This window comes from Pyrus communis, chromosome 14 (assembly GCF_963583255.1).
Source record: "Pyrus communis chromosome 14, drPyrComm1.1, whole genome shotgun sequence".
Classification (NCBI taxonomy): domain Eukaryota; kingdom Viridiplantae; phylum Streptophyta; class Magnoliopsida; order Rosales; family Rosaceae; genus Pyrus; species Pyrus communis.
The window spans coordinates 21,738,987-21,765,677 of record NC_084816.1 but is presented as its reverse complement, the minus strand read 5'-3'; the positions used below and the strand labels follow the sequence as shown (position 1 = coordinate 21,765,677).

General features: G+C 40.6%; 5 protein-coding genes across 6 annotated transcripts; 4 read left to right on the top strand and 1 right to left on the bottom strand.

The window, feature by feature from the left end:
- On the top strand, positions 1-3,343 carry LOC137714925 (tubby-like F-box protein 7). The gene is made up of 4 exons (XM_068454087.1): positions 1-493; positions 1,516-1,603; positions 2,269-2,398; positions 2,604-3,343. Exons 1-4 carry the CDS (start codon positions 143-145, stop codon positions 3,175-3,177), a joined length of 1,143 nt encoding a protein of 380 aa, XP_068310188.1. The 5' UTR covers positions 1-142; the 3' UTR covers positions 3,178-3,343.
- Positions 3,344-3,977: 634 nt separating this feature from the next.
- On the bottom strand, positions 3,978-6,028 carry LOC137714923 (uncharacterized). The gene has a single exon (XM_068454084.1). The coding sequence runs from the start codon at positions 5,936-5,938 to the stop codon at positions 4,118-4,120; it is 1,821 nt and encodes a 606-aa protein (XP_068310185.1). The 5' UTR covers positions 5,939-6,028; the 3' UTR covers positions 3,978-4,117.
- Positions 6,029-6,080: 52 nt separating this feature from the next.
- Positions 6,081-9,682, top strand: LOC137714924 (uncharacterized). Its single transcript, XM_068454086.1, has 8 exons — positions 6,081-6,481; positions 6,664-6,798; positions 7,107-7,298; positions 7,526-7,587; positions 7,709-7,866; positions 8,707-8,855; positions 8,946-9,089; positions 9,395-9,682. Exons 1-8 carry the CDS (start codon positions 6,137-6,139, stop codon positions 9,569-9,571), a joined length of 1,362 nt encoding a protein of 453 aa, XP_068310187.1. The 5' UTR covers positions 6,081-6,136; the 3' UTR covers positions 9,572-9,682.
- A 313-nt stretch (positions 9,683-9,995) lies between these two features.
- LOC137715092 (uncharacterized) lies at positions 9,996-16,024 on the top strand. Of its 2 annotated transcripts, none has more exons than XR_011065513.1 (2): positions 9,996-12,095; positions 12,499-12,761. XR_011065513.1 is itself a non-coding variant. In XM_068454317.1 (2 exons), exons 1-2 carry the CDS (start codon positions 10,142-10,144, stop codon positions 15,869-15,871), a joined length of 3,558 nt encoding a protein of 1,185 aa, XP_068310418.1. In that variant the 5' UTR covers positions 9,996-10,141; the 3' UTR covers positions 15,872-16,024. The 2 variants fall into 2 exon arrangements, 1 of the variants encoding a protein (XP_068310418.1); XM_068454317.1 differs by lacking the exon at positions 12,499-12,761 and adding an exon at positions 14,085-16,024 and having other exon boundaries at positions 9,996-11,912.
- Positions 16,025-16,780: 756 nt separating this feature from the next.
- On the top strand, positions 16,781-25,944 carry LOC137715091 (uncharacterized). The gene is made up of 2 exons (XM_068454316.1): positions 16,781-18,585; positions 24,158-25,944. Exons 1-2 carry the CDS (start codon positions 16,812-16,814, stop codon positions 25,942-25,944), a joined length of 3,561 nt encoding a protein of 1,186 aa, XP_068310417.1. The 5' UTR covers positions 16,781-16,811.
- Positions 25,945-26,691: the final 747 nt, after the last annotated feature.

Here is a 26,691-nt window from a genome sequence, read left to right as displayed (position 1 = left end):
AATCACCATCAACCCCTACCACTCTCGTTCTCTCTCTCTCTCTCTCCCTCTCTCTCTCCAAACCCCAAAAAAACTGCTTCTCCTTCGCAATGAGTTCGAGATCGGAACCCTAACCCTAACCCTAGAGCCCCAATTCGAAGCTATGGCTCTGCGGAAAGCCTTTCTCTCCCGGAAATTCTCCAAATCGTTCAGGGAATTGTTCGGCGACGAGGATCAGGCGCGTGGTGGGGACGGCCGAGTCGTCCGAGACTCGGCCGAGTTGGACCGCGTCGCAGACTGTCCCGACTCGTCGTCGTCTTCGTGGTCGGCTATGCTCCCGGAGCTCCTCGGCGAGATCATACGGAGAGTGGAGGCTAGCGACGACAAATGGCCTCACCGCCAAAACGTGGTCGCTTGTGCCTGTGTCTGCAAGCGGTGGAGGGATATCACCAAGGAGATCGCGCGGTCGCCTTCGTACAGTGGAAAAATCACCTTCCCTTCGTGCCTTAAACAGGTATTCCCTTTGGCGATGTAGTTTTCGATTTGTTTATTCACTTTTTAGGAGAATTTAGGTTAAGCAAGTTTGTGTAATCTGGAATTTGAATAGTTCTGAGGAGATCGATCAGGATTGTTTGGAAAATTGTTATTTTGGTGGAAGATCATCATGCAGTTTTCGAAAGACGTGTTGAAATTCGCTGTAGAAATCTGAAACTTAAATGGGTTGCATAGTCATAATGGGGTTCATCTGTGATCAGATCCGAAAAAAGCGACTGACTTTCGAAGAATGTGCATTTTTAAGAAGGTTCATCCTTTGAGACACACCGCATTTGTATTCTTTTGCAGGATTAGCTCAACATTTTTCCCCTTTTGATAATGATATCGTGATTGGTTTCAAAATGAAATTTACGATTCAAGTCTGAAATTATAAGTGATTTTATTGGATGATCGCAAGATCAAGGACTAGGTAGTTTAAAAACTTTAATGGTTCGCAAAGTCATGGCGGGGTTCGCCTGTGATCAGAGCGAATTGGCATAGTTATGAACTAAGTGAGTAAAATTTGAAGTGCATTGTTAAGAAGGTGCATGCCTTGAAATATACCAAAAATTTGGTAGTTATATATGCTCTTGCCCATAAGTACCCAGCCATTTGTATTTCATATATTGTTTTGAATCTTTTGTTTTGTCTGAAAAGCAATAAATTTTATGAAATCTACCATAAAGTTATGTCTCCATTTAGCAGAACTAAAATCTAAACCGGTAATGTTGTTAGTGAAGAAATTAGGGATTTTATGGCGGATTATTGTTATACTTCAATGATAGTTCTAACAGGGAAAAGAGAATGATATATGAAGATTGTTTCTTTTCTGCTTCTGGTATAGCTGGTTTTCAGTCATCTCTTGAAGAGAGATTGAAGTTTTAATATTAAGTTGCTTCCGGTTTATCGTTGACAATAATAATGTGTTAAATGGTTTAAATGTAGTGGTGTTTAATAAAGTGATCTGAAACTGATGATCTTACACTTTTTTTATTCTTGCAGCCAGGGCCACACGATTTTACCCACCAATGTCTAATAAAACGAAACAAGAAGACCTCAACGTTTTACCTTTATCTAGCACTTACCCCATGTGAGTATGTATATGAGAACAACTTCCGAATGACTTCCTCCTCCTATGTGTCTTCAAAAGCTGTTTTGCTGTACGATATGAAAACTTTGACCTGCATGTCACCGAAGCCAATATCTGAAAGGGGCAAATTTCTTGGGCCAAAACTGTTTAAGTTGACTTTAATGTGCTTGAAGAAATGGAGGAATTTTCTGGCGATTGAATTGCTAAGTTGACTTGACTTAGCAGGATCTGGGCAATCTCAGAATTGTCAAACAAAACCCTTGATTTCGTGGTCTTAAATAGTTTTTGACTTGATATTAATTTGGTTCGCAGCCTGACCCAACCTAATTACATGTGAAGGGACGGGTCATAGCTCTAACAATTAGAGAGATATAGGTTTTAAACTGTTATTATTTGCCTGAAGAAGAAATTTTTTAGGGGCACGTAGTCGATGCTGAAAAAAACTTTGTAAAATAGACCTTTAAGTTTGAGACGTTTAACTTACTGTGAACTTTAAGTTTGCAGAAGATCAGGGCTATAGTGACTCTTGCTGCCTTCTTAATTCTCATCCTCCTATCTTTTGTGTTATTTGATGCTTTTTTTTTAGTGGTTCTTGACAGCTTGCGTGATGCTTATTGTTGAATGGTTTCTTATTCTCATGCGATTTTTTTCCTCTCTTTGTCCAGCATTCACCGATAAGGGAAAGTTTCTTTTAGCTGCACGGAGATATAGGCATGGCTCACACACCGAGTATATAATATCACTTGATGCTGATGACATATCCCAAGGAAGCAATGCTTATGTGGGAAAATTAAGGTAAGACTTTTTTGTGAAAGGAAGTTAAGTTAGAGGACCATTTTTCGGCATGTCAGTGAGAGGTTTTTTACCAAGTTTGGCTGACATGTTATCCTCATTTTGTATAATTCAGAGCCAGCTTGGTAGTGAGTTTTTAGTAATTTGCATTCCATTGGATTACAAGAACAAATTTGAATGTTAAACACGATTTCTTGAACTTTTGCAGCTCAGATTTTCTGGGCACCAATTTTACAATCTATGATAGCCAGCCACCGCATAGTGGTGCAAAGCCTGCAAGCAGTAGGTCTACCCGTCGTTTTGCAAGCAAGCAAATAAGCCCCCAAGTTCCGGCAGGCAACTTTGAAGTTGGGCAAGTCTCTTACAAATTCAACCTTCTAAAATCAAGAGGTCCAAGAAGGATGATTTGCCCGCTTAATTGCCCACCATCAGATGAAATTGCCATTGAAAAACCCATGGACAAATGTAAGTTGAAGAAAACAGCTTCTACCAGTTACGGCTACACCGTCTTGAGGAACAAAGCTCCAAGATGGCATGATCAGTTGCAGTGCTGGTGTTTGAATTTCCATGGTCGGGTCACGGTGGCATCAGTAAAGAACTTTCAGCTGGTTGCAACTGGGGACCCAAGCCAGCCAGGAGGGAAAGGAGACGAAGAAACGGTTCTCCAGTTCGGGAAAGTGGGTGATGATACATTTACCATGGATTATAGGCAGCCCTTGTCAGCCTTCCAGGCATTTGCTATTTGCCTTACCAGCTTTGGCACCAAACTGGCTTGTGAGTAAAGGTTATTTCTTTTGTATTGATTTTTTCTCTCTTAATGTTATATTTAAAGAGTGCCGGTGCTGGTGCCGGTGGAGATTTCCTTTTGTTCTCCGCTCTACATAAGAAATTTCAACGGTTCAGTTTTGGTTGGACGATGCTTATTATGTAAATATTGCTTTTGTATGATTTTGTCATGGGCTGGCTGTTGAAATCATTGGCGGTTTTTAATATATGTAAATTTTAGAAATAATTGTAAGACGTCGAAGGGGGTCGATTTTACATTCATGTCACATCTCAATGGCTTTGAATGAAAGATTGATTTGATTTTTTCACCCCAAGATATGACAGCGAAGCTATAATACCCCGGGCTATTGAATGCTCCGCCACTAAGATCTCTTTAGATCCAATCCACTGGCCGTCCAATTTTCTGTCAATCCGTTGTATTGGATCTAAGGGTTCTAAGTGGTGGCGGAGTATTTTAGATATTTTTGGATATTATGATCCTCTGAAGGATGAAGCCATCAAGCCATCCATTGAAACCTTGCAAGTTCTAGATTTGTATTCTTTAATCTTAACGCGGCGATGCGATTGTCACACTGAAAGACAAACGCTTTTTTCAAATAAGAAACTCATCCATTGAAAACTTCGTCTTTAATATTGCATTGCAGTGTTGAAGAAGCCCTCCCATCTTCCTTAACGCGCAACAAACCAAACAGCAGAATTTCCCACCTTGGTGGTTTTTCTCATTAAAAAAAAAAACCCCCCCAAATAATAGTGGAGCAAGAATTGATTCAAAGGTTGGGCAGATTGCAACTCAACGAATTTTAAATACATCAAATTTCATTGAGATTGATTCAGTAAGATACATCTACTCTCTGCAATGTGCTAAAAACTAGTCGATACAGTCATCCGAACAAGAGGCAAATTTCAAGAAATGCAAATGCTTCTTCAAGTCTTTCCTCAAAAATCACCATCCACAATTCCATGCCTAGTCAAAACTATCTCCTTCACAAGATTTCTGTAAGTGAAGGGTCGAACCGCTGCTCGCAAAAACAGCTGCGGAGGAATCTTACCCTTCTTGATCCTTTTCCTCCATGGACCATACCCAGCTACCTTCCATTCTTCAGCACTCACTGTCGGTCGTTTTCCCCTCATGGCGGTTTCATCACCATCACCATCTTTGTCGTCCTCCAAGTTTCGATTTTTGTTCCCTTCCATTGTCCTCAATTGCTTCTTATAGTACTCCGTAGTTGCCTCTACACTCTGTTTTGCTAGCTTTTCCATTGCATCCGAGCTACTCACCGCCTTTTCAAACTCCTCCTCCCAGTACTTCTCATCCTCTTCTTCACTCAACTCTTCCGCATCAACTCCCAATTCATCGTCTCCATCATCTTCCTCCTCATCATCATCCTCAAATTCACTCTCATCACCATCTTCCATTTCCATAACAACATTATCCTCCTCATTATCAACCTCGTCATCCTCAACCCACTCTGTAAACTCCTTCTCGGCCACATTGATGCCGCTGCCCTCATTATCATCATCCGGTGCATCACAACCCAGCTCCCACTCCTCCAACTTGGCCTTCCACTCCTTCGTATACGGATGCAACAACTGAACCGGATGATTCTTCAGCAAAAACCCCAAACACCTTGACTTCTCCTCATCACTCAACTTCTCATAACCCTTCACCACATCATCCACAAACGCCTTCTGATTCACCTTCACAATCTTACACAACCCACCAAAGTAAGTGCACATTTCAACACTCCCATCAGCTTTCTCCAGCTCAAACAAGTAATCCTCCTCCGTTTTTGGATCAAGAAACGGGGTCAACACCTTGAAAAAATCGTCCTGAGGCTCGAACCTACATTGATAAACTGGCCTCTTCACGTATATAATATCGGGTCTAAACCAAGCTGCACACTTTGTTATCAAAGATCTAGTCAAATTCCCAAGCCTGCCCATCAAACTCCATTTGTCCAGCCTCTGCTTTTCGCCTTCCACCACCACCTCACACACCAAAGTCCACTGCTGCCACGGCAAATCCGAAAGCCGCCACCTCGGGTGCCTCACAAACACCCAAAAGTACTTCCTCCCTTTGCTTCTATCCAATTGCCCCAATCTCTTCCCAAAATCTTGGCTCATCTCAAATTGCTCAATCTTTTCCCACTCCTCCTGGTCCTTCACTTCCCCAATAATCGTCACCCTCTCGTCGGTAAACCTTCCCCGGACCGGTTGGCCGACGACTACCCCGCGCCAGGAATACGGCCCGAATTCTCCGTACTTGTACCAGTCATACGGGTGGCGCAAATTGGGGTCGTCCTTCTCCATGAACCGGACCATCCGGTCATACCCGAGCCCGATTTGCTGGAGCTCGTCCTCGGTGAAGTTATCGGCGTACTTCCGGCTCTGGTTCTTGAGCCGATAGAAATTGGACTCGGCGAGCCTTTTGCTTTTCCGGCGAGCATTTTCCCTCACCTCCCGGCGAGAATCCGCGTTACCCTCGATTCGGCCCGGGGACGGTCCGCCTCCGGCCTTCTTCTTGCTCCGGCCGGCGAACGAGCGGAGGTCCCGCCGTAAATGGGGAATTTGGCGGGAAAATGTGAAATTGGGGTCGGAATTTAGCTGAAATTGGGAGGATGAGCTGATGGAGAGGGTTTTGGGGGCCCTGGTGAGGGGTTTTAGGGTTAGGGTTTTGCGGAGAGGATTGGAGAATGGCGTGAGGAGGAAGAGAGAGGGGTTTAGGGTTTTAGAGAGGGAGGGGTCTTTACTCAGCATTTTCGATTTCTCGGAGGATCAGACCAGCTCGGTCGTTAATTAGAGATGAATAAACGGATAAACGACGCCGTTTAGTGCACTCCAACATTTTAAAATAAAACGGGTAAACGGTGCCGTTTAGTGCCTATAGATCTCCACCTCTTGCTTCGTCTTCCTTCTTCTCCATTTCCGAGTCCGATCCGATCCAATCAATCAGCCATGACGAAGCGAACTCATACGACGGAGCTGGGCAGCATAGCCTGCGAGGAGCTCGGCGAGCTAGGGGCGGGAAAGGAAGGCTGGCTAGTCGACAACCCCAACCTCCTCTGCGCCCTCGATACCCACTCGATCGCGCTTGCCAACCGGACCGTTATTGTGGTTCTCGGTTGGTCCGAATCTGACGGGACCCGGCTCAAGATCCGACCTGAATTGTCCCCGATCGAGGCGGAGTTCGTCACGGCGGTGGAGTGGTTGGTGTTTGACGAGATAAGGGTGGTTGTGGCCGGGACTTCGTCTGGGTATCTCCTCTTTTTCTCTTTGGGTGGCGGTTTGATTCATAGACAGGTAAAGCTGCTATATTGGTGATTTGGGTTTGATTGAACTGTTGAGTTATTGACTTTAATTAGTTTAGATTTTGCATATATGATTGTTTTATATGCCATTATGATTACTTATGGTACATCGTCTTTTGGAAACTTGAGTTATGCTCTTGGTCATGCAACTTTAATGTGTTTGTGGATTTACAGATGGTGTATCCTGTGCGGATTATAAGGTTGAGGGTCCGTGGAACGAAGAGAGACTTGACCCATGAAACATCCTCAGAGGAGGTTTGTGTTGTTATGCCTGGCATAGTTGCTCGTTTTGATGGCTTGGATATTCAGGTAGGGAAACTTTTTGTTTTGTCATTCCTTGCTATGAAGAGTTTTAGCAGTAATGTCATCTTTGAGGATGAAGCATGAAACATGTGTCTTGAATTATGAAGAGTTTTAGCTGTAATTTCACATACTTTCACTTGTAATCTAGAGATAAGTTTTAAATTAAGAAAATTGTATGTGATGTCTATTGGCAGAGACTTGGAAAAAGTTTAGGTCCCCCTTATTTTCTGGTTTAAATTTTGGAGTTGCTTCTAGCACTTAGAAGCTCAATCAATGTGGGTTCTCATAATATTTTGTACATGCTTGGAATGTAGAATATGCTGCACCAGTGGTTTCAAGATACACAGTCTCGGTTTTGGGATCAAACACCCAAAAAGCGAGGCTCAGATGATTTTGGACATTCCTATGGTAAATTACCTTACCAGTTATGGAGTGTCAGCAAGTATGGTACCTGTGCTGATGCAGCAATTACTGGCATTATGCCTCCGCCACTGATGGAAATCCAGGTATATTCACCCTGCTTATTTAAATATTCTGATGCTTTCTCTTTTAATTGCATGAAATGGAGAAAGATTATAAAAACACACATTGCATCCAAAACATGACAAAAGGAGATGATCAATTTTTCGTAGTTTTTCTGATAGTAATGCTTCTGGTGTTTTTCCCTATAAATCATGGAAAACCTTCTGAAGTTATTCTGGATTTGAATTCAGCTGCTTTTGTTGTTGGGCAGTCAAGTGAACATTATTACTGTGGAATAACTGTTGGAGAGGATGCCGTGATTTCAGCCTTCAGGTTAGTGTGGTGGGATGATGCAACTGACAGGATTCTCACTTATTGTTAAGTGCAGTCTTATATTTGTTTCACTTAAGAGTGCTCGTATTTATTAACTACATTTTTTTTTCTCCATGTAAAGGCTTTCGGAAGACAAAAATAGGTCTTTGGTCGGAGCAATCTTGTCTAGAGTTGTGCCTGCAACATTTTCGACAATAGCTTCATTATCAAAAATGATTTGGCGGAGTGACCAGGGTTCACCTAAAAAATCAGAGGAGAAACCTCAACCATTTGCACGAGGTGAGATTAATTTACTGTAGTTATTAACTTAAAGTTTATGATTGTTGCCTAAGTACAATTGTGTAGTTTTTCACTCGAATGTATAAATGAAAGAAGGACGAGATTATAAGTACAAAGAACAGAGAAATGGTAACTCATCTTGAAAGTAACTACTTCCCTTGCATCCTTGTCTGTGGTGGTCATGTCCCCAACTTGCATGACTATTTGTGTTTTCCATACTTTGTTGGCTCTTGGAAGTTTGCTAATATGGTATCAAAATAAATAACAATAACTTTTTATAAGACGGAATTTTTAAATATGCACGAGCATGCTTTTGGACTGGTAATGGAACTAGAAGTACATACTTCAGTTCCTCTGTGTGTGCAACATTCAATCAAGTCTAAGGAGATGAGTGATAAAACTTGGTTTATTATTGTCAGCTCAAATGGAATTAAACCATAAGGGATCATTTGGTGCCTAGGATTGAAATGGCTTGGCTCATAAATTCAGGGTATGTCGTGGGTGATTTTAAAATTTGAGGCGATTTGAAGGGTATCAGACATGAAGAAAACTTATCCCTTCTAATCCTACCATTTTGGGGAGGAGTGGAATGAATAAGTTTTCTTAATGAGTAATCCATCTTCTACCTTCAAGTGGACACAATTTTTTCGTTTCTTTCTTCAACATACCTTCATATAGTGGATCGATTCCAATCCAATCCTAGACAACAAACGAGGCCCAGGTCTTAAGTACTATTATAATATTGAATTTTTTCTTCGTGGATTTGGAGGCCTACTTACCAATCATTAATCAACTGCTTTTAAACTCTTTTCCGCTCACTTTTGATATGATTTGTGACAGCTTCACCATTGACATGTTTGAAGGATTTCCCAAGAAAGGGTGAGAAGCTTACGTTATCACCTAGTGGTACATTGGCTGCGATTACAGATTCACTTGGTCGAATATTGCTCTTAGATACTCAAGCACTTGTGATAGTGCGGCTGTGGAAGGTTTTCTTACAGAAACTTTACATTGATTGTAAAAAATTTCATTTTTGATGTAGTTGTTTTTCCCTGATGGTGGTATGAGTTGATTTGCAGGGATATCGGGATGCTAGTTGCCTATTCATGGAGATGCTCGTCAAAAAAGATACTGCAGCTTCCAGTTCTAGGTATTATGAACCCACGAAGAGTGATTACTGCCTGTGTTTGGCTATTCATGCCCCTCGAAAAGGAATTGTCGAGGTAGGTTTTTTACCATTTCCTCCTGGAACCATATCTCCTTTTGTCTGACATCCAAAACTAATGAAAAAGAGCTTGAAAACTTTGAGTTTTAACGATAAGGACAAAATAAAGGGTAAAGTGAATAGTACCATGATTGATTTTTTTTAAATGTGGTCTTTCGTTAAAGTGAACAGTATGAGGAGCTTTTCATTAAAATTTCATTTTTTTTTATAGTTCTTATATTTACAATAATGAGAAAGTAATTCAAGTGATTAAGATCAAACCTGCACTTAATTTCTATTAATATTTGTGGCAATGTCACGCAGGTTTGGCAGATGAGGACCGGACCAAGGCTCCGAGCCTTTCAGTGTGCCAAAGGTAGCAAAATACTGCAACCTACGTACAGATTTGGTTCGTCGCTCGCCTCTCCTTATGTTCCGTTGGAGGTTTTCTTATTGAATGGCGACTCTGGTCAAATATCAGTTTTGAATCGAACTCTTTAATTGCGTGTAAATATCAGATAATTTGTAAATCTGAGAGTTTATGTAATGAAATGGGATATATTTTATGAAAAATATGATGATTCTTGCGCCACTCAAAAAGTTTTAGCTTGCCCGACTAGTTTGTTAAACCCTCTATACACAGATTATGGTATTTATTATTATTGGAATTAGAAATTTGGTAATGTTTTAATCAACCACTTACAAATTCGTACAAGCCATTTGCAAATGAAAATTTAAATTTGATTTTTCAAACAAATAAAAACAATTAATCTACATGATTTTCGGACGAAATGAATCTGAATCAAGAATTTCAATTTCACCTAAATTTCTTTTAGAATGAAAATCAATTAGTACATCTAGAAAATTATTTAATTCAGTTTATAGAATCCATAACTCACCATTGCTTTCTTCTCCAACAAAACAAACTCATCATTGTTTTCTTCTTCAAGATACTTAATAAAACAGAAATAAAAAAAAAAAAAGTAAATAAATAAACAAATAAATAGTAGCACCAAAATAAAGTACAAACCCACCAAAGCAACAGGCAGCTGAACCACCGGTCAGTCACTCATGGCCTTTCCGTTGGCCCTCGTCCTCCTCTTCCTCCTCCACCAACCACTCTTTTCCACCGCCAATGTCCACAAACTCAACCTTCTCCGACCGGAGCTCCTTTCCCAACCCACCCCTCAAAATGACGCCGCACCAACTCTCTTCTTCGAAGTAACCAAACCCATAGAACTCCCCAAAACCAAGCCCTGCACCCAGCTCCTTCTCCAGCACGACTTCGGCTACACATACGGCAAAGCTCCAGTCTTTGCTAACTACTCCCCTCCCTCGGACTGCCCATCTCAATCATTTTCCAAAATTGTCCTCGAGTGGAAAGCCACCTGCAAAGGGAGGCAATTTGATCGGATTTTCGGGGTTTGGCTCGGAGGCGTTGAGCTTCTCAGGAGCTGCACGGCTGAGCCGACGCAGAATGGGATTGTTTGGATTGTCGAGAAGGACATCACAAGGTACTATTCTTTGCTTCAGAACGATCAAACACTAGCTGTTTATCTTGGGAATTTGATAGATAAAACGTATACTGGGATTTACCATGTGAATATTAGCATCCTATTTTACCCTGCTGAGAAGATTTTGAATCATAATTATGAGCAAAAGTTGGGAAATTTGGAAAATTTGAATTCTGGGTACCATTCTTGGGCGGATTTGATCTTGCCCATTTCGAGAAATCTGCCTTTGAATGATGGGTTGTGGTTTGAAATCCAGAATTCGACTGATACACAGTTGAAGGAATTTGAGATTCCGCAGAATGCTTATAGGGCTGTGTTGGAGGTGTATGTTTCATTCCATGAGAACGATGAATCTTGGTATTCAAATGCTCCGAATGAGTACATTGCTGCAAACAATCTTAGCACGCCTGGAAACGGGCCTTTTAGGGAGGTTGTGGTGAGTTTAGATGGTGAGGTTGTTGGTGCAGTCTGGCCTTTTACTGTGATTTTCACTGGAGGGGTCAATCCGCTCCTGTGGAGACCTATTACTGCAATTGGCTCATACGATCTCCCTTCTTATGATATTGAAATCACACCCTTTTTAGGGAAGATATTGGACGGGAAGAGCCACAAGTTTGGTTTTAATGTTACAAATGCCTTGAATGTTTGGTTCGTTGACGCGAATTTGCATCTTTGGTTGGACAAGCAGAGCACGAAAACTGAAGGAGAGCTTTCGAAGCATAGTAGCTTGCCCCTTGTTGTTTCTTTGGTTTCAGATTTCAAGGGTTTAAATGGCACATTTTTTACAAGGGCCCGCAGGTCTGTGTCATCGACTGGATGGGTGAAGTCCTCCTATGGGAATATCACAACTGATGCGATTCAAGACTTACATTACAGTAATACAATGGTCATGAAGAATGGTGGGGATACGCAAATAGTGAATCAGATCATCCATTTCAACGATACAGTTCATATCACGCCGCCATCCTCCAGCATTCACTCAGTGTCATCAAACAAAACATTTCCTCTTTACTTGTACACTGACTACTTGGAACAAGCAAATGAAACATATAAGTTGGGTACAAATGTCGAACTGGGATTTATTGAGAAGAAGTCTGCAAGTGCTGGTTCACAATTCTCGAACAGCTCTCTCAGAAATCTGCAGAATGGCGAAGGTTATATGGTTGTAAAAAACAATTTGGTAGTTAGTGGATTGGGGAGTACACAGCAAGTGTATAGATACGATAGTGGGAAGTCCTGTTACTTCAGAAACATAAGCAGCTCAAACTACACCATACTCTATGATAAGGTGAGGTTTACGTGCACCAAAAAATCAGAGTCTAATTTGGATTCTGGCTTAAGCAGACTGTGGCCTTTCGGTGCTCACAGGAACTTTCCTGGCCCCCTATTTACCTGAGAACAATGACGGTGCCTAGCTTATTCATATCAACACATCTTCATGTGCTACAGAAAAGGACTCCCTTGGTAAATTTTAAGGAGGGTTCCTGTTTGTTGGTACCTCAAATAAAAATGTAAGTATTTTGTACTCAATTTTATTTTTGTGGATATTCTTCTAGAATCTAGTTAAGGTATGTGCATTAAAATGGTTATGGTTTTACTTGGAATTGATTGATTTCTGAAAACTGGATCATGTCAACCTGTGTTATCTCAGTATAATCGACGTTCATCTTCTAGAATCTAGTTAAGGTGTTCATACCGATTGAGCTTCTATAAAAAAAAATTTAAAAAATTCTACATTGTCAAATTCGTTCGATAAATGATATTATCCTTTGATTACATAAACTCAGATTCAAAGACTGTTATTCACAAGAAGACCTATAAAGGATCATAAGTAGAGGTTATTGACAAACCAAATGTGTATGTAGGTTGCAGTATTTTTCTGTAGAGGTTTTGACAAACCACATCTGTACATAGGTTGCAGTATTTTGCTACTTCTGGCACACCGAAATGGTCGAAGCATACCAATTCTCGAACAAGCATCTAGAAGGTAGACTTCGGCAGTGACTTTGTGAAGAGGTCGACAATGTTGTCTAGGGATCAATTTGCTTGACTTAAGTCTTCTGATGCTTTGCTGATATGATGAGGCGCAATATGATTTGTGTTGACTTTGTTGATGTATATCATGTCTTGGTTTGATCGATACACGTGGCATAGTCTTCATGGATCGTCATTGAGAGAGTTCATTTATCAATTCCACGTTCTATTTCTTTCATATGTATGTATAGACCTGTGTACAAGACCTTCGTACCACAACGCTTAACATTCGACTCAAAACTCAATAGGCAGGTACGGTGGGAAAAAAATACGCAAATGTACCCGGGCAACAAGAAGTAAAATCCTAGCCCACTCTAATATAAATTCCTAGCTCTGCGGTTCAACCCAATATGAGACTTCCAACCCTTTTCTTTGCCGCCCAACGCTTTTTGATACCAGATGTCAAAAGCTGTTATAATCCAACTCCTTAGTCATTGGGAGGGTTTTCAATGGTTTTTTTGAACGCGCTAAAACGAGTTGACTGCGCTTAAGACTAAATTACCTAGGAATGCACTACATAAAATCAGGTGGAGAAACTTTAAAAATGACTAAATGCTATAATATTATAGAGAACTTTTTAAACGACACCTTGAAAGTCCTTTATCCAAACATAAAATTAGATAAACGTAACACAATTTTGGCGGTCTTTTCCCGGTTCTTTCTCCAGCTCGTTCAAGCCAGCCAGACTATTTAAGACTAAAAAAGTAGATGAATTACCCTTACAATTTTGAGTGCAATGTAGTTTGGCCTGTCATTTGTACTATTTCTCTAATAGAGATGAGTAGGGGTGGGTTCAAAAAATCGAAAAGGTATTGAACAACGAACCGAAATTAAAAAATCGAAAAAAAATCGAACCAAGTTTCAGATCTTGAAGCTCTCGGCTTCAATGGTGGTTTACACCGTGATGGTCCGATGACACATGCAACGATATAGCTAGGATCCTTTAGTCCCAGAGATTAAGGTTTCATGGTTTTGGAGTTTGATTTGTTTAATTTTCGAAGAGGAAAGTGGGTGAGAGCTCTCAGAGCTCTAGAGAGAGTGAAAGTGTCGAGAGCTTAGAGAGAGAGACAGAGGAACTTCAGAAAAATGGAGAGAAGTGAGAAAGATGAGCGGAAAGAAAGGGAGTGACGTGAGGGAGTAGAGAGTGCAAGGGAAATTCCAAGCAAGTTGCAAAAATTATTATTATTTTATCTACCTATTGACAGGGCTATTCAAGTGTAGAGGTGGAAATGTAAAAGACAATTACTATTCATTAATATCAATTACTATTCATTAATATCAATTACTATTTATTAGATGGATTAAATAGTAGATAGCCGACCTTTCTCACAGTGGAACTGCTCTAAAAAAAATTATTTAATTCAGTTTATAGAATCAACAACTCGCCGAAGCAACAGACAGCTCGACCACCAGCCAGTCACTCATGGGCTCTCCGTTGGCCCTCCTCCTCCTCCTCCTTCACCAACCACTCTTTTCTGCCGCCAATGTCCACAAACTCAACCTCCTCCGATCCGAGCTCCTCTCCCAGCCCACCCCTCGAAACGACGCCGCACCAACTCTCTTCTTCGAAGTAACCAAACCCACAGAACTCCCCAAAACCAAGCCATGCACCCAGCACGTTCTCCAGCACGACTTCGGGTACACGTACGGCAAACCTCCGGTCTTTGCTAACTACACCCCTCCCTCCTACTGCCCATCTCAATCATTTTCCAAAATTGTCCTCGAGTGGAAAGCCACCTGCAAAGGGAGGCAATATGATCGGATTTTCGGGGTTTGGCTCGGCGGCGTTGAGATTCTTAGGGGCTGCACGGCTGAGCCGACGCAGAATGGGATTGTTTGGAGTGTCAAGAAGGACGTCACAAGGTACTATTCTTTGCTTCAGAACAATCAAACACTAGCTGTTTTTCTTGGGAATTTGGTAAATGAAACATATACTGGGATTTACCATGTGAATATTAGCATCCATTTTTACCCTGCTGAGAAGAATTTGAATTATAACTATGAGCAAAATTTGGTAAATTTGGATTCTGGGTACCATTCTTGGGCGGATTTGATCTTGCCCATTTCGAGAAATCTGCCTTTGAATGATGGGTTGTGGTTTGAAATCCAGAATTCGACCGATACACAGATGAAGGAATTTGAGATTCCACAGAATGCTTATAGGGCTGTGTTGGAGGTGTATGTTTCATTTCATGAGAATGATGAGTTTTGGTATTCAAATGTTCCGAATGAGTACATTGCTGCAAACAATCTTAGCGGTACGCCTGGAAACGGGCCTTTTAGGGAGGTTGTGGTGAGTTTAGATGGTGAGGTTGTTGGTGCAGTCTGGCCTTTTACTGTGATTTTCACTGGAGGGGTCAATCCGCTCCTGTGGAGACCTATTACTGTAATTGGCTCGTTCGATCTCCCTTCTTATGATATTGAAATCACTCCCTTTTTAGGGAAGATATTGGATGGGAAGAGCCACAAGTTTGGTTTTAATGTTACAAATGCCTTGAATGTTTGGTATGTTGACGCGAATTTGCATCTTTGGTTGGACAAGCAGAGCACGAAAACTGAAGGAGAGCTTTCGAAGCATAGTAGCTTGCCCCTTGTTGTTTCATTGGTTTCAGATTTCGAGGGTTTAAATGGCACATTTTTGACGATGGCTGGCAGGTCTGTGTCATCGACTGGATGGGTGAAGTCCTCCTATGGGAATGTCACAACTGATGCGATTCAAGACTTCCATTACAGTAATACAATGGTCATGAGGAATAATGGTAATACACAGATAGTGAATCAGACCATCCATTTCAACGATACAGTCAATATCAGGCCGCCATCCTCCAGTATTCACTCAATGTCATCAAACAAAACATTTCCTCTTTACTTGTACACTGACTACTTGGAACAAGCAAATGAATCATATACATTCATTACAAATGTCGAATTGGGATTTATTGAGAAGAAGTCTGCAAGTGCTGGTTCACAATTCTCCAACAGCTCTCTCCGAAATCTGCAGAATGCTGAGGTTATTATCGTTGTAAAAAACAAACTGCTAGTTAGGGGATTGGGGAGTACACAGCAAGTGTATAGATTCGATGGTCCCCAATCTTGTTATTTCAGAAACATAAGCAGCTCAAACTACACCATACTCTATGATAAGGTGAGGCCTACATGCACCAGAAAACCGGAGTCTAATTTGGATTTTGGCTTAAGCAGGCTGTGGCCTTTTGGTGCTCAAAGGAACTTTCCTGGTCCCGGATTTACTTGAGAACAATGACGGTGCCTAGCTCATTCGTATCGATGCATCTTCATGTGCTGCAGAAAAGGACTCCTTTGGTAAATTTCATGGAGGGTTCGTGTTTGTTGGTACCTCAAATAAAAATGTATATTTGCGATAAAATTAGGAGTTAGATCAATGTCAGGGACTATTTGCGATAAAAACCTTTATGTTGTGTAGTCCACATGTCACTATTTTGTTGGATTTGTGGGTCCCACATCCAAACTAACAAAATAGTTGACGGAATCTTAATGGAATGATCAAATTGATGTGCGATAATGAATGTCAGTGACGACATATTAATTTTGAAAGTAAAGTACCAAAATGATGATTCTGATCCATTTCAAGAATAATTTGTGATAAAAACCTTATCTTATTCACGATATTGGGCCACATAGAATTCTTCTGGATTCGCTTGAATTGCGACAGTCCACTCTCTCCAAATATATGACACAATGTTTTTCCAAGACATTCCAATTTCTATTTCTCACTTTATTATTTCAATTGATTAATGTATTTATTATTGGAATTAGAAATTTGGTAATATTTCAATCAAGTACTCACTATTTACTAATTCGAAAAACTATTTGCAAATGAAAATTTTAATTTAATTCTTCAAATAAAAATGGCTAACCTGACGATTTTCGAACAAATTAAATTAGAATCAAAGATTTTAACTCCAGTTTGTTTTTTTTTTTTTGGAACAAAAAAATTAAATAGCACAGTCAAAAAATTATTTAATTCAGTTTATAGAATCAATAACTCACCATTGTCTTCTCCAACAAGAAAAACTCAAACATTTTTTTCTACTCGAAGAAACTCAATAAAAACAGAAACAAAGAAATATAAATAAATAAATACATAAATAGAGCATCAAAATAAAGCAAAACCCACCGAAGCAACAGCCAGCTCGACCACCAGTCAGTCACTCATGGGCTCTCCGTTGGCCCTCCTCCTCCTCCTCCTCCTTTACCAACCATTCTTTTCTGCCGCTAATGTCCACAAACTCAACCTCCTCCGATCCGAGCTCCTCTCCCAGCCCACCCCTCGAAACGACGCCGCACCAACTCTCTTCTTCGAAGTAACCAAACCCATAGAACTCCCCAAAACCAAGCCCTGCACCCAGCACGTTCTCCAGCACGACTTCGGGTACACATACGGCAAACCTCCTGTCTTTGCTAACTACACACCTCCCTCCTACTGCCCATCTCAATCATTTTCCAAAATTGTCCTCGAGTGGAAAGCCACCTGCAAAGGGAGACAATATGATCGGATTTTTGGGGTTTGGCTGGGTGGTGTTGAGCTTCTCAGGAGCTGCACGGCGGAGCCGACGCAGAATGGGATTGTTTGGATTGTCGAGAAGGACATCACAAGGTACTATTCTTTGCTTCAGAACAATCAAACACTAGCTGTTTATCTTGGGAATGTGGTAGATAAAACATATACTGGGATTTACCATGTGAATATTAGCATCCATTTTTACCCCGCTGAGGAGAATTTCAATTATAATTATGAGCAAAAGTTGGGAAATTCGGAAAATTTGGATTCTGGGTACCATTCTTGGGCGGATTTGATCTTGCCCATTTCGAGAAGTCTGCCTTTGAATGATGGGTTGTGGTTTGAAATCCAGAATTCGACCGATACGCAGTTGAAGGAATTTGAGATTCCACAGAATGCTTATAGGGCTGTGTTGGAGGTGTATGTTTCATTTCATGAGAATGATGAGTTTTGGTATTCAAATGTTCCAAATGATTACATTGCTGCAAACAATCTTAGCGGTACGCCTGGAAACGGGCCTTTTAGGGAGGTTGTGGTGAGTTTAGATGGTGAGATTGTTGGTGCAGTCTGGCCTTTTACTGTGATTTTCACTGGAGGGGTCAATCCGCTCCTCTGGAGACCTATTACTGCGATTGGCTCGTTCGATCTCCCTTCTTATGATATTGAAATCACTCCCTTTTTAGGGAAGATATTGGATGGGAAGAGCCACAAGTTTGGTTTTAATGTTACAAATGCCTTGAATGTCTGGTATGTTGATGCGAATTTGCATCTTTGGTTGGACAAGCAGAGCACGAAAACTGAAGGAGAGCTTTCGAAGCATAGTAGCTTGCCCCTTGTTGTTTCATTGGTTTTAGATTTCAAGGGTTTAAATGGCACATTTTTTACAAGGGCCGGCAGGTCCGTGTCATCGACTGGATGGGTGACGTCCTCCTATGGGAATATCACAACTGATGCGATTCAAGACTTCCATTACAGCAATGCAATGGTCATGAAGAATGATGGTAATACGCAGATAGTGAATCAGATCATCCATTTCAATGATACAGTTCATATCAGGCCACCATCCTCCACTGTTCATTCAATGTCATCAAACAAAATATTTTCTCTTTACTTGTACAGTGACTACTTGGAACAAGCAAATGAGTCATATACATTGGTTACAAATGTCGAATTGGGATTTATTGAGAAGAAGTCTGCAAGTGCTGGTTCACGATTCTCCAACAGCTCTCTCAGAAATCTGCAGAATGCCGAGGGTAATATGGTTGTGAAAAACAATTTAGTAGCTAGTGGATTGGGGAGTACACAGCAAGTGTATAGATTCGATAGTGCCAGATCTTGTTACTTCAGAAACATAAGCAGCTCAAACTACACCATACTCTATGATAAGGTGACGCTTACGTGCACCAAAAAACCAGAGTCTAATTTGGATTTTGGCTTAAGCACACTGTTGCCTTTTGGTGCTCAAAGTAACTTTCCTGGTCCCCGATTTACTTGGGAACAATGACGGTGCCTAGCTTATTCGTATGGATGCATCTTCATGTGCTGCAGAAGAGGACTCCTTAGGTAAATTTTATGGAGCGTTCGTGTTTGTTGGTACCTCAAATAAAAATGTAAGTATTTTGTACCCAATTTTATTTTTGTGGATACTCTTCTAGGATCTAGTTAAGGTATCTGCGTTAAAATGGTTATGGTTTTACATGGAGTTGAATGATTTCTGAAAACTGGATCATGTCAACTTGTGTTATCTGCATATGATTCATGGTCACACCCTTCACGGATTTGTCGAACTCATCGTTACCCAAGGGTCCGATACCAAGCCCGTTCCCGGCCTCGCAGTGCATTTTTTCAACTTGCGTGTAAATATCAGGTAATTTTTGTAAATCTAAGTATATGTAATGAAATGAGAGATCTTTTTATGAAAAATATGATGTTTCTTGCACTGCTCAAAAATTTAGAAATTTTATACCAAACTTCAAAGCTTTTATAACCCAACTCCTTAGTCATTGTGAGAGTTTTCAGTGGTTTTTAGAACGTCTGACTTGAAAGTTTCATGGGCATAGGCTAAATTATTTAGGAATGCACTACATAAGAGAGAACTTTTTAAAACGACACCTTGAAAGTCCTTCGTCCAAACATCGAATTAGAGAAACGTGACACGGTTTTGGCAGTATTTTCCCAGTTCGTTCTCCAGCTCGTTCAAGCCTGCCGAACCTTAAGACTTAAAATGTAGATGAACTACTCTTACAATTTTGAGTGCAATTTGGTTTGGTCTGTCATATTGTTTTAAACTTTTGTTCTTGGTTTTATATATATATATAAGGGGGACAACTAGTGGTAAATTACGGTTTATCCATCCCTTTCGAGAGCCGGGAAGACTTATAGAAGCATTTCAGCCTCCCTGGCCACAAGTCTGATTTCTACATCAGTAGCAGGTTTCGAACCCAAGACCTTTAATTTTTAGTTTTAAAAAACATCGTAATCCGTCCTTTACCACTAGATCACCAACTCGTGGTTTTTTAAACTTATGTTTATTGGGTTGGGTGGGCGGATCCATTACAGGACCTGGGTGGTCCCAGGACCCTCTGAAAGATCGGAGAAGCATATGTGAAGATCGTTGAGGACCACCCGACTGCCTGGTCCCGTGTTGGTTTTGGAACTCCATGAATTTGCAGCACGGCACCCAACAGAATTTAGCAAAGAAGAAGAAGGTTTAATATTGTTTTTAATGACCTGGCCTAGACGGTGCCGTTTTGAGCCAGGCCATTCAAAAAATTTAAACTCTTTTTCGTCTACAAACCCGAGACCCATCTACTTCTCATGCAATTCCCTCTTTTAATTAGCACACAGCCCCAAATCCACCCATCCAATACAAACCTTACCCCGGAACCCCACCACAATTATTCCATCTCTATCTTTCCATCATCACCTCATTACAATATTGAATTTCAAATAAATTTTATGATTTTGGGCTTATGTGTATTAGATGAAAATATTCATATGATTATTGTGATGTAGTGTATGATTTTTTTTTTTTTTTATAACAATTTGATCATTGTTGGTAAATTTATAGAGAACTTTTATCTATACTTTAAAAATCACATTTTGCACTTCTCGACATTTTGTGAGGCTTGGCATGACATTGGCATGCCATGGTCGACATTTTGCGAGACATGTCATGGCAAGCCTCATGCCATGGTCGACATTTTGCTAGGCTGTGTAGATTTCTTTCTCATTTTAGAGAGTTTGAAATATAAAGTGATATTTTTGTTGGGAAAAAAAAACTTAAGTACACAACTCTAGCACAAGTGTTGGAGAGACAATACAAGTAAACAAATTACTTGTATTACACAAACAAAATATTACAACACAAACTATCAAAGACACTATTGAGAAGCTATGAGGGTTGGTTTGGTATTGCTGTGCTTTGAAAAAAAACTGCTTCTGCTGTGTTGTGAGAATAAGCAGCTGTGAAATAAAGCAGCAGAGTGTTTGGTAAACTTTTTTGTAAAAGTGCTTTTGGAAAAAAAAAAAACAGTATGATAGCGTTTGGTAAACATTTATGTAAAACATCTGTAATTGTGTGAAATAACCAAAACCAAACTTATTTATCATATTTCTTTTTCTCTGTTCCCCATAACCAAGCTTAATTCTATCTTTTAGATTTTTCACCTTTTCTCTTTTCTTTTACTTTTCTAGAACACTCTCTAGAATCATCTTCATTTTTTTATCCTTCCCGTCCAACTACCTCTCTATCTCTCCCTCTTCACTTTTTCTCTCATCACCAAATTCCATTCTTTTCGCCACTTACTCCCTCATCATCAAATTCCATTTTTTCTCATTCATTCTAAAAAAAACTTCTAGATTTGTCATATGGGTTTTTTGTTTTTTGGATTTTTCACAAGCTGAATTTCATATGGGTTTCGGCAGATCGGTATTTTTTGTCTTCTGGGTTTTGGCTAGCATCATGGAGTTTGTCTACGATGTCGCAGCGGATGAAGGCGATGGTCGAGTGAAGAGCGAGATTGGGAGTCGAAGAAGCCGAGGATCTGAGTAGAGGAGAAGCGATGCCTTTCGACAACAAGCTCGACGATAAAGCTAGGGGCGACACAAATCTTCAAAGATCTTTGGTAGAGATGAAGCTGGGAGGAGCAAAAAGGGATGATAGAGATGAAGGGAGGGTACGTGTTTGTTCGATAAAGTTCCACACGTTCTTGTATATTGCCATTTTAGTATGCCCGTAAATTTCCTTTTTCTTTTGATGTTTAGATGCGATTGCAGTGCATCTGTTTGTGGGTATTATTTTTTTTTTCTGGGATTTTTGTGCTTGCTGTGTTTGCATGGCTCTTGGGTTCATCTAACTGATAGGTGGAAAATTTGAGATGAAATGCTTCTGAGTAGGTAGTTTTTCAGGTTGAAAATTTGTACTTTTTGTGATGTTCATGACTTTTTTGGATTTCAGAGATGAGATTTTGTGGTGATTTATGTTTATGTCGTTCTGTTCGAATCAATAATTTGGATTTAAGGGTAGGATTGCTAGAAACTTTCATTAAAGGTTACTGTTCATCCGTGTTTTGAGGTTTGCGCAGAAGCTGAAAAGCTAGTTTTTCAAAGCTGCCTTTTGCTGCTTCTGTTTTTTGGCTTTTTTTCACCCAAAACTGTGAAAAAAAGCCAAAGCTGGAAGTTTACCAAACACCAAAAACTCTCTCAGCTTTTTTTCATCCCAGCTTTTTTTTAAATCACCTCAACCCCAAACCATACCTCACTCACTTTCTAGAGACAAACTCTAGAGCACTCACACTCTTACAAGACTATTCTTTCTTCTCACTCTCACTTGCTTGCTTGCTTACAAGCTTGCTTGGTTGGTTTGTTGATTTGTTTTTGTTGATACAAATGGTGTGGATGCCTTCTCCTTTTATAGGCATGGATGGAACCTTGGAGAAGCATGGACACACCATGCTAGATATATCTAGATAATTCCACTAACTTCCTAAGCTAGAATTATCTACACTAATCTTGCATGTTGGTGGAAACCTCACCATTCTTCTAAACTCTTCCACCAACTTAAGAAACAACATTCTAGTCATTTCTACAAAGTACTACTTTAACTTGGATAATCTAGCTAACCAACCTTAGTGAATGTTCTAGAATTCTTTATTCTAGATTTGTGTAGGTCCTTTAATGAGATGGGGTTGATTTCTTTAACAATTTTTAGTGTCACATCCCAGACTCCAACCTCTCGGATATTGTCCGCTTTGGCATTCTGGGTCTGAACTATGTCGCAGCCACCCAGCTACCGCACGGTTTTGTTCTTGTGGACCGTAGCCCACAAAAGGCCTCTCTGAAGTTAAAGCTCTGGGCATGGATATATAAGGCCCAAAGACCACGCCCTCACGGGCGATGTGGGATACTACAATTTATCCCACATCGCCCGTGAGGGCGTGGTCTTTGGGCCTTATATATCCATGCCCAGAGCTTTAACTTCAGAGAGGCCTTTTGTGGGCTACGGTCCACAAGAACAAAACCGTGCGGTAGCTGGGTGGCTGCGACATAGTTCAGACCCAGAATGCCAAAGCGGACAATATCCGAGAGGTTGGAGTCTAGGATGTGACAATTTGGTATCAGAGCCAGACTCACGGCCGTGGTGTGCCGACGAGGACGTCGGGCTCCCTAAGGGGGGAGGATTGTAGTATCCCACATCGCCCGTGAGGGCGTGGTCTTTGGGCCTTATATATCCATGCCCAGAGCTTTAACTTCAGAGAGGCCTTTTGTGGGCTACAGTCCACAAGAACAAAACCGTGCGGTAGCTGGGTGGCTGCGACATAGTTCAGACCCAGAATGCCAAAGCGGACAATATCCGAGAGGTTGGAGTCTAGGATGTGACAATTTGGTATCAGAGCCAGACTCACGGCCGTGGTGTGCCGACGAGGACGTCGGGCTCCCTAAGGGGGGAGGATTGTAGTATCCCACATCGCCCGTGAGGGCGTGGTCTTTGGGCCTTATATATCCATGCCCAGAGCTTTAACTTCAGAGAGGCCTTTTGTGGGCTACGGTCCACAAGAACAAAACCGTGCGGTAGCTGGGTGGCTGCGACATAGTCCAGACCCAGAATGCCAAAGCGGACAATATCCGAGAGGTTGGAGTCTGGGATGTGACAATTAGAGTGCAAATAAAAAATTCTAATATATATATATATATATTATGTCTTTGTTAGTCCATTTGATTTTTTATTTTGATTTGATCAAACAATCTAATCTTGGAATGTTTCTCTCTAACATCAAATAGTAGTTTGTTGAAAAAAATTTCAATGTTATTTTCGTTTAAGTTTTTTTGAAACTTTTATAATTAGGACCACCCAATGTTGAAATCTTGAATCCGCCACTTTGGGTACTAGCTTCTGGTGGAGCTATCATCTCATCAATCAAATCGCCTTCGATTGTTTTGCATTTTTTGTTTCTCCATTATATTTATGTTTCAAGTTACATTTATATAATGTTTTTTTATTTTTACCCCATATGAAAATTACCATATTGTGAGTATGATATCTATATATAAGAATCACACATCATGAATTTGATTTCAATAACATTACTGCTACACTAGTGTGACTTAAATATATTGGTAGCAACGCTCTAAGTACTTACTAATTCCGAAGACTTTATGTAAATGAAAAATTAAATTTGATTTTTCAATTAAAAACGGATGATTTTCGAACGAATCGAATCAGAGTCAAGGATTCTAATTCCGCGCTTATTTTTTGTAGATGGAATTTAAATAGTACATTTAAGAAATTATTTAATTCAGTTTATAGAATCACCAACTCACCATTGTTTTCTACTCCAAGAAACTTTATAAAATATAAACAAATAAATACAAATAAATAATAGCGCCAAAACGAAGTAAAACCCGCCAAAACAACAGACAGCTCAACCACCGGTGAGTCACTCATGGCCTCTCCGTTGGCCATCCTCCTCCTCCTCCTCCTCCTCCTCCTCAACCAACCACTCTTTTCTGCCGCCAATGTCCACAAAATCAACCTTCTCCGATCTGAGCTCCTCTCCCAACCCACCCCTCAAAACGCTGCCGCACCAACTCTCTACTTCGAAGTAACCAAACCCATCGAACTCCCCAAAACCAAGCCCTGCACCCAGCACGTTCTCCAGCACGACTTCGGGTACACATACGGCAAACCTCCAGTCTTTGCTAACTACACCCCTCCCTCCTACTGCCCATCTCATTCATTTTCCAAAATTGTCCTCGACTGGAAAGCCACCTGCAGAGGGACGCAATTTGATCGGATTTTCGGGGTTTGGCTCGGCGGCGTTGAGCTTCTCAGGGGCTGCACGGCTGAGCCAACGCAGAATGGGATTGTTTGGAGTGTCAAGAAGGACATCACAAGGTACTATTCTTTGCTTCAGAACAATCAAACACTAGCTGTTTATCTTGGGAATTTGGTAAATGAAAGATATACTGGGATATACCATGTGAATATTAGCATCCATTTTTACCCTGCTGAGAAGAATTTGAATTATAACTATGAGAAAAATTTGGTAAATTTGGATTCTGGGTACCATTCTTGGGCTGATTTGATCTTGCCCATTTCGAGAAATCTGCCTTTGAATGATGGGTTGTGGTTTGAAATCCAGAATTCGACCGATACACAGTTGAAGGAATTTAAGATGCCGCAGAATGCTTATAGGGCTGTGTTGGAGGTGTATGTTTCATTTCATGAGAATGATGAGTTTTGGTATTCAAATCCTCCGAATGAGTACATTGCTGCAAACAATCTTAGCGGTACGCCTGGAAACGGGCCCTTTAGGGAGGTTGTGGTGAGTTTAGATGGTGAGGTTGTTGGTGCAGTCTGGCCTTTTACTGTGATTTTCACTGGAGGGTTCAATCCCCTCCTGTGGAGTCCAATTACTGCGATTGGCTCGTACAATCTCCCTTCTTATGATATTGAAATCACGCCCTTTTTAGGGAAGATATTGGATGGGAAGAGCCACAAGTTTGGTTTTAGTGTTACAAATGCCTCGAATGTTTGGCTCCTTGACGCGAATTTGCATCTTTGGCTGGACAAGCGGAGCACGAAAACTGAAGGAGAGCTTTTGAAGCATAGTAGCTTGCCCCTTGTTGTTTCATTGGTTTTGGATTTCAAGGGATTAAATGGCACATTTTTGACAAGGGTCGGCAGGTCTGTGTCATCGACTGGATGGGTGAAGTCCTCCTATGGGAATATCACAACTGATGCGATTCAAGACCTCCATTACAGTAATACAATGGTCATGAAGAATGATGGCAATACGCAGATAGTGAATCAGACCATCCATTTCAACGATACAGTTCATATCAGGCCGCCATCCTCCATTATCCACTCAACGTCATCAAACAAAAAATTTCCTTTTTACTTGTACATTGACTTGTTGGAACAAGCAAAAGAAACATATAAGTACATTACAAACATCGAACTGGGATTTATCGAGAAGAAGTCCGCAAGTGCTAGTTCCCGATTCTCCAACAGCTCTCTCAGCAATCTGCAGAATGCTGAGGGTACTATCGTTATAAAGAACAGGTCCGTAGTTAGCGGACTGGGGAGTACACAGCAAGTGTATAGATTCAATGGTGGCAAATCCTGTTACTTCAGAAACATAAGCAGCTCAGACGACACCATACTCTATGATAAGGTGAGGTTTACGTGCACCAAAAAACCGGAGTCTAATTTGGATTTTGGCTTAAGCAGACTCTGGCCTTTTGGTGCTCAAAGGAACTCTCCTGGTCCCCGATTCACTTGAGAACAATGACGGTGCCTAGCTTACTCGTATCGATGCATCTTCATGCGATACAGAAAAGGACTCCTCCCGGAAATTTTAAGGAGGGTTCCTGTTTGTTGGTACCTTAAATAAAAATGTAAGTATGTTGTACTCAATCTTATCCTTTGTGGATGTGTCAATATAATCAGTGCTACAAAATATCGAACATATATGAGAAAAGCTACGAGGCTGTTTTTGTCATATAGGCACGTGAGAGAACGATCTAGTTAAAATATTATAGCATTCCGAAATCGATGACCACGTTTGTATTTTTTGAATACACATGCGATCTTTTAACTCAACTCTTAATTAGAGAGTGCATATGAATGTGGAATATGAATACATAAAATTAGTGTTTCCACATGAAGGTGAACCGCAATTTAAAACACTATTTGGATCACAATTTCAAAATTTTCTCTATTCAAAAGGTTTTCTTTTTGGTTGAAAAAAAAAAACGAGGCTAAAAGCAAGAACCCAAACAAAATTACGCAATAATAAATTTAGACGGGAACATCTCAAGTCGATTCTCACGAAGAAAACCAACTGAACAAGAAGGAGAATCAAAATAAAAATTACTCAAGTCTAAATCAAGATTACAGATCGCTAAATTATTCGCCATAAAATCCTTTTATTTGTAGATATGCCGAAACTCGTATTGTCAAAATTTTGAAAGCAAATCACGGCAAGTAAAAACAAGGGGACTCGTCTTGGCTCGTGTTTTACTTTTAT

Bases quoted from the DNA above. Each gene is read 5' to 3' on its own strand.
- LOC137714925 (XM_068454087.1), top strand. From the start codon at position 143: ATGGCTCTGCGGAAAGCCTTTCTCTCCCGGAAATTCTCCAAATCGTTC. The intron at 494-1,515 runs GTATTCCCTTTG...TTATTCTTGCAG, and splicing joins TCCCTTCGTGCCTTAAACAG to CCAGGGCCACACGATTTTAC. The intron at 1,604-2,268 runs GTGAGTATGTAT...CTCTTTGTCCAG, and splicing joins TTATCTAGCACTTACCCCAT to CATTCACCGATAAGGGAAAG.
- LOC137714923 (XM_068454084.1), bottom strand. From the start codon at position 5,938: ATGCTGAGTAAAGACCCCTCCCTCTCTAAAACCCTAAACCCCTCTCTC.
- LOC137714924 (XM_068454086.1), top strand. From the start codon at position 6,137: ATGACGAAGCGAACTCATACGACGGAGCTGGGCAGCATAGCCTGCGAG. The intron at 6,482-6,663 runs GTAAAGCTGCTA...GTGGATTTACAG, and splicing joins GCGGTTTGATTCATAGACAG to ATGGTGTATCCTGTGCGGAT. The intron at 7,299-7,525 runs GTATATTCACCC...GTTGTTGGGCAG, and splicing joins CGCCACTGATGGAAATCCAG to TCAAGTGAACATTATTACTG.
- LOC137715092 (XM_068454317.1), top strand. From the start codon at position 10,142: ATGGCCTTTCCGTTGGCCCTCGTCCTCCTCTTCCTCCTCCACCAACCA. The intron at 11,913-14,084 runs ATTCTGGCTTAA...TCCTTCACCAAC, and splicing joins AAAATCAGAGTCTAATTTGG to CACTCTTTTCTGCCGCCAAT.
- LOC137715091 (XM_068454316.1), top strand. From the start codon at position 16,812: ATGGGCTCTCCGTTGGCCCTCCTCCTCCTCCTCCTCCTTTACCAACCA. The intron at 18,586-24,157 runs ATTTTGGCTTAA...TCCTCAACCAAC, and splicing joins AAAACCAGAGTCTAATTTGG to CACTCTTTTCTGCCGCCAAT.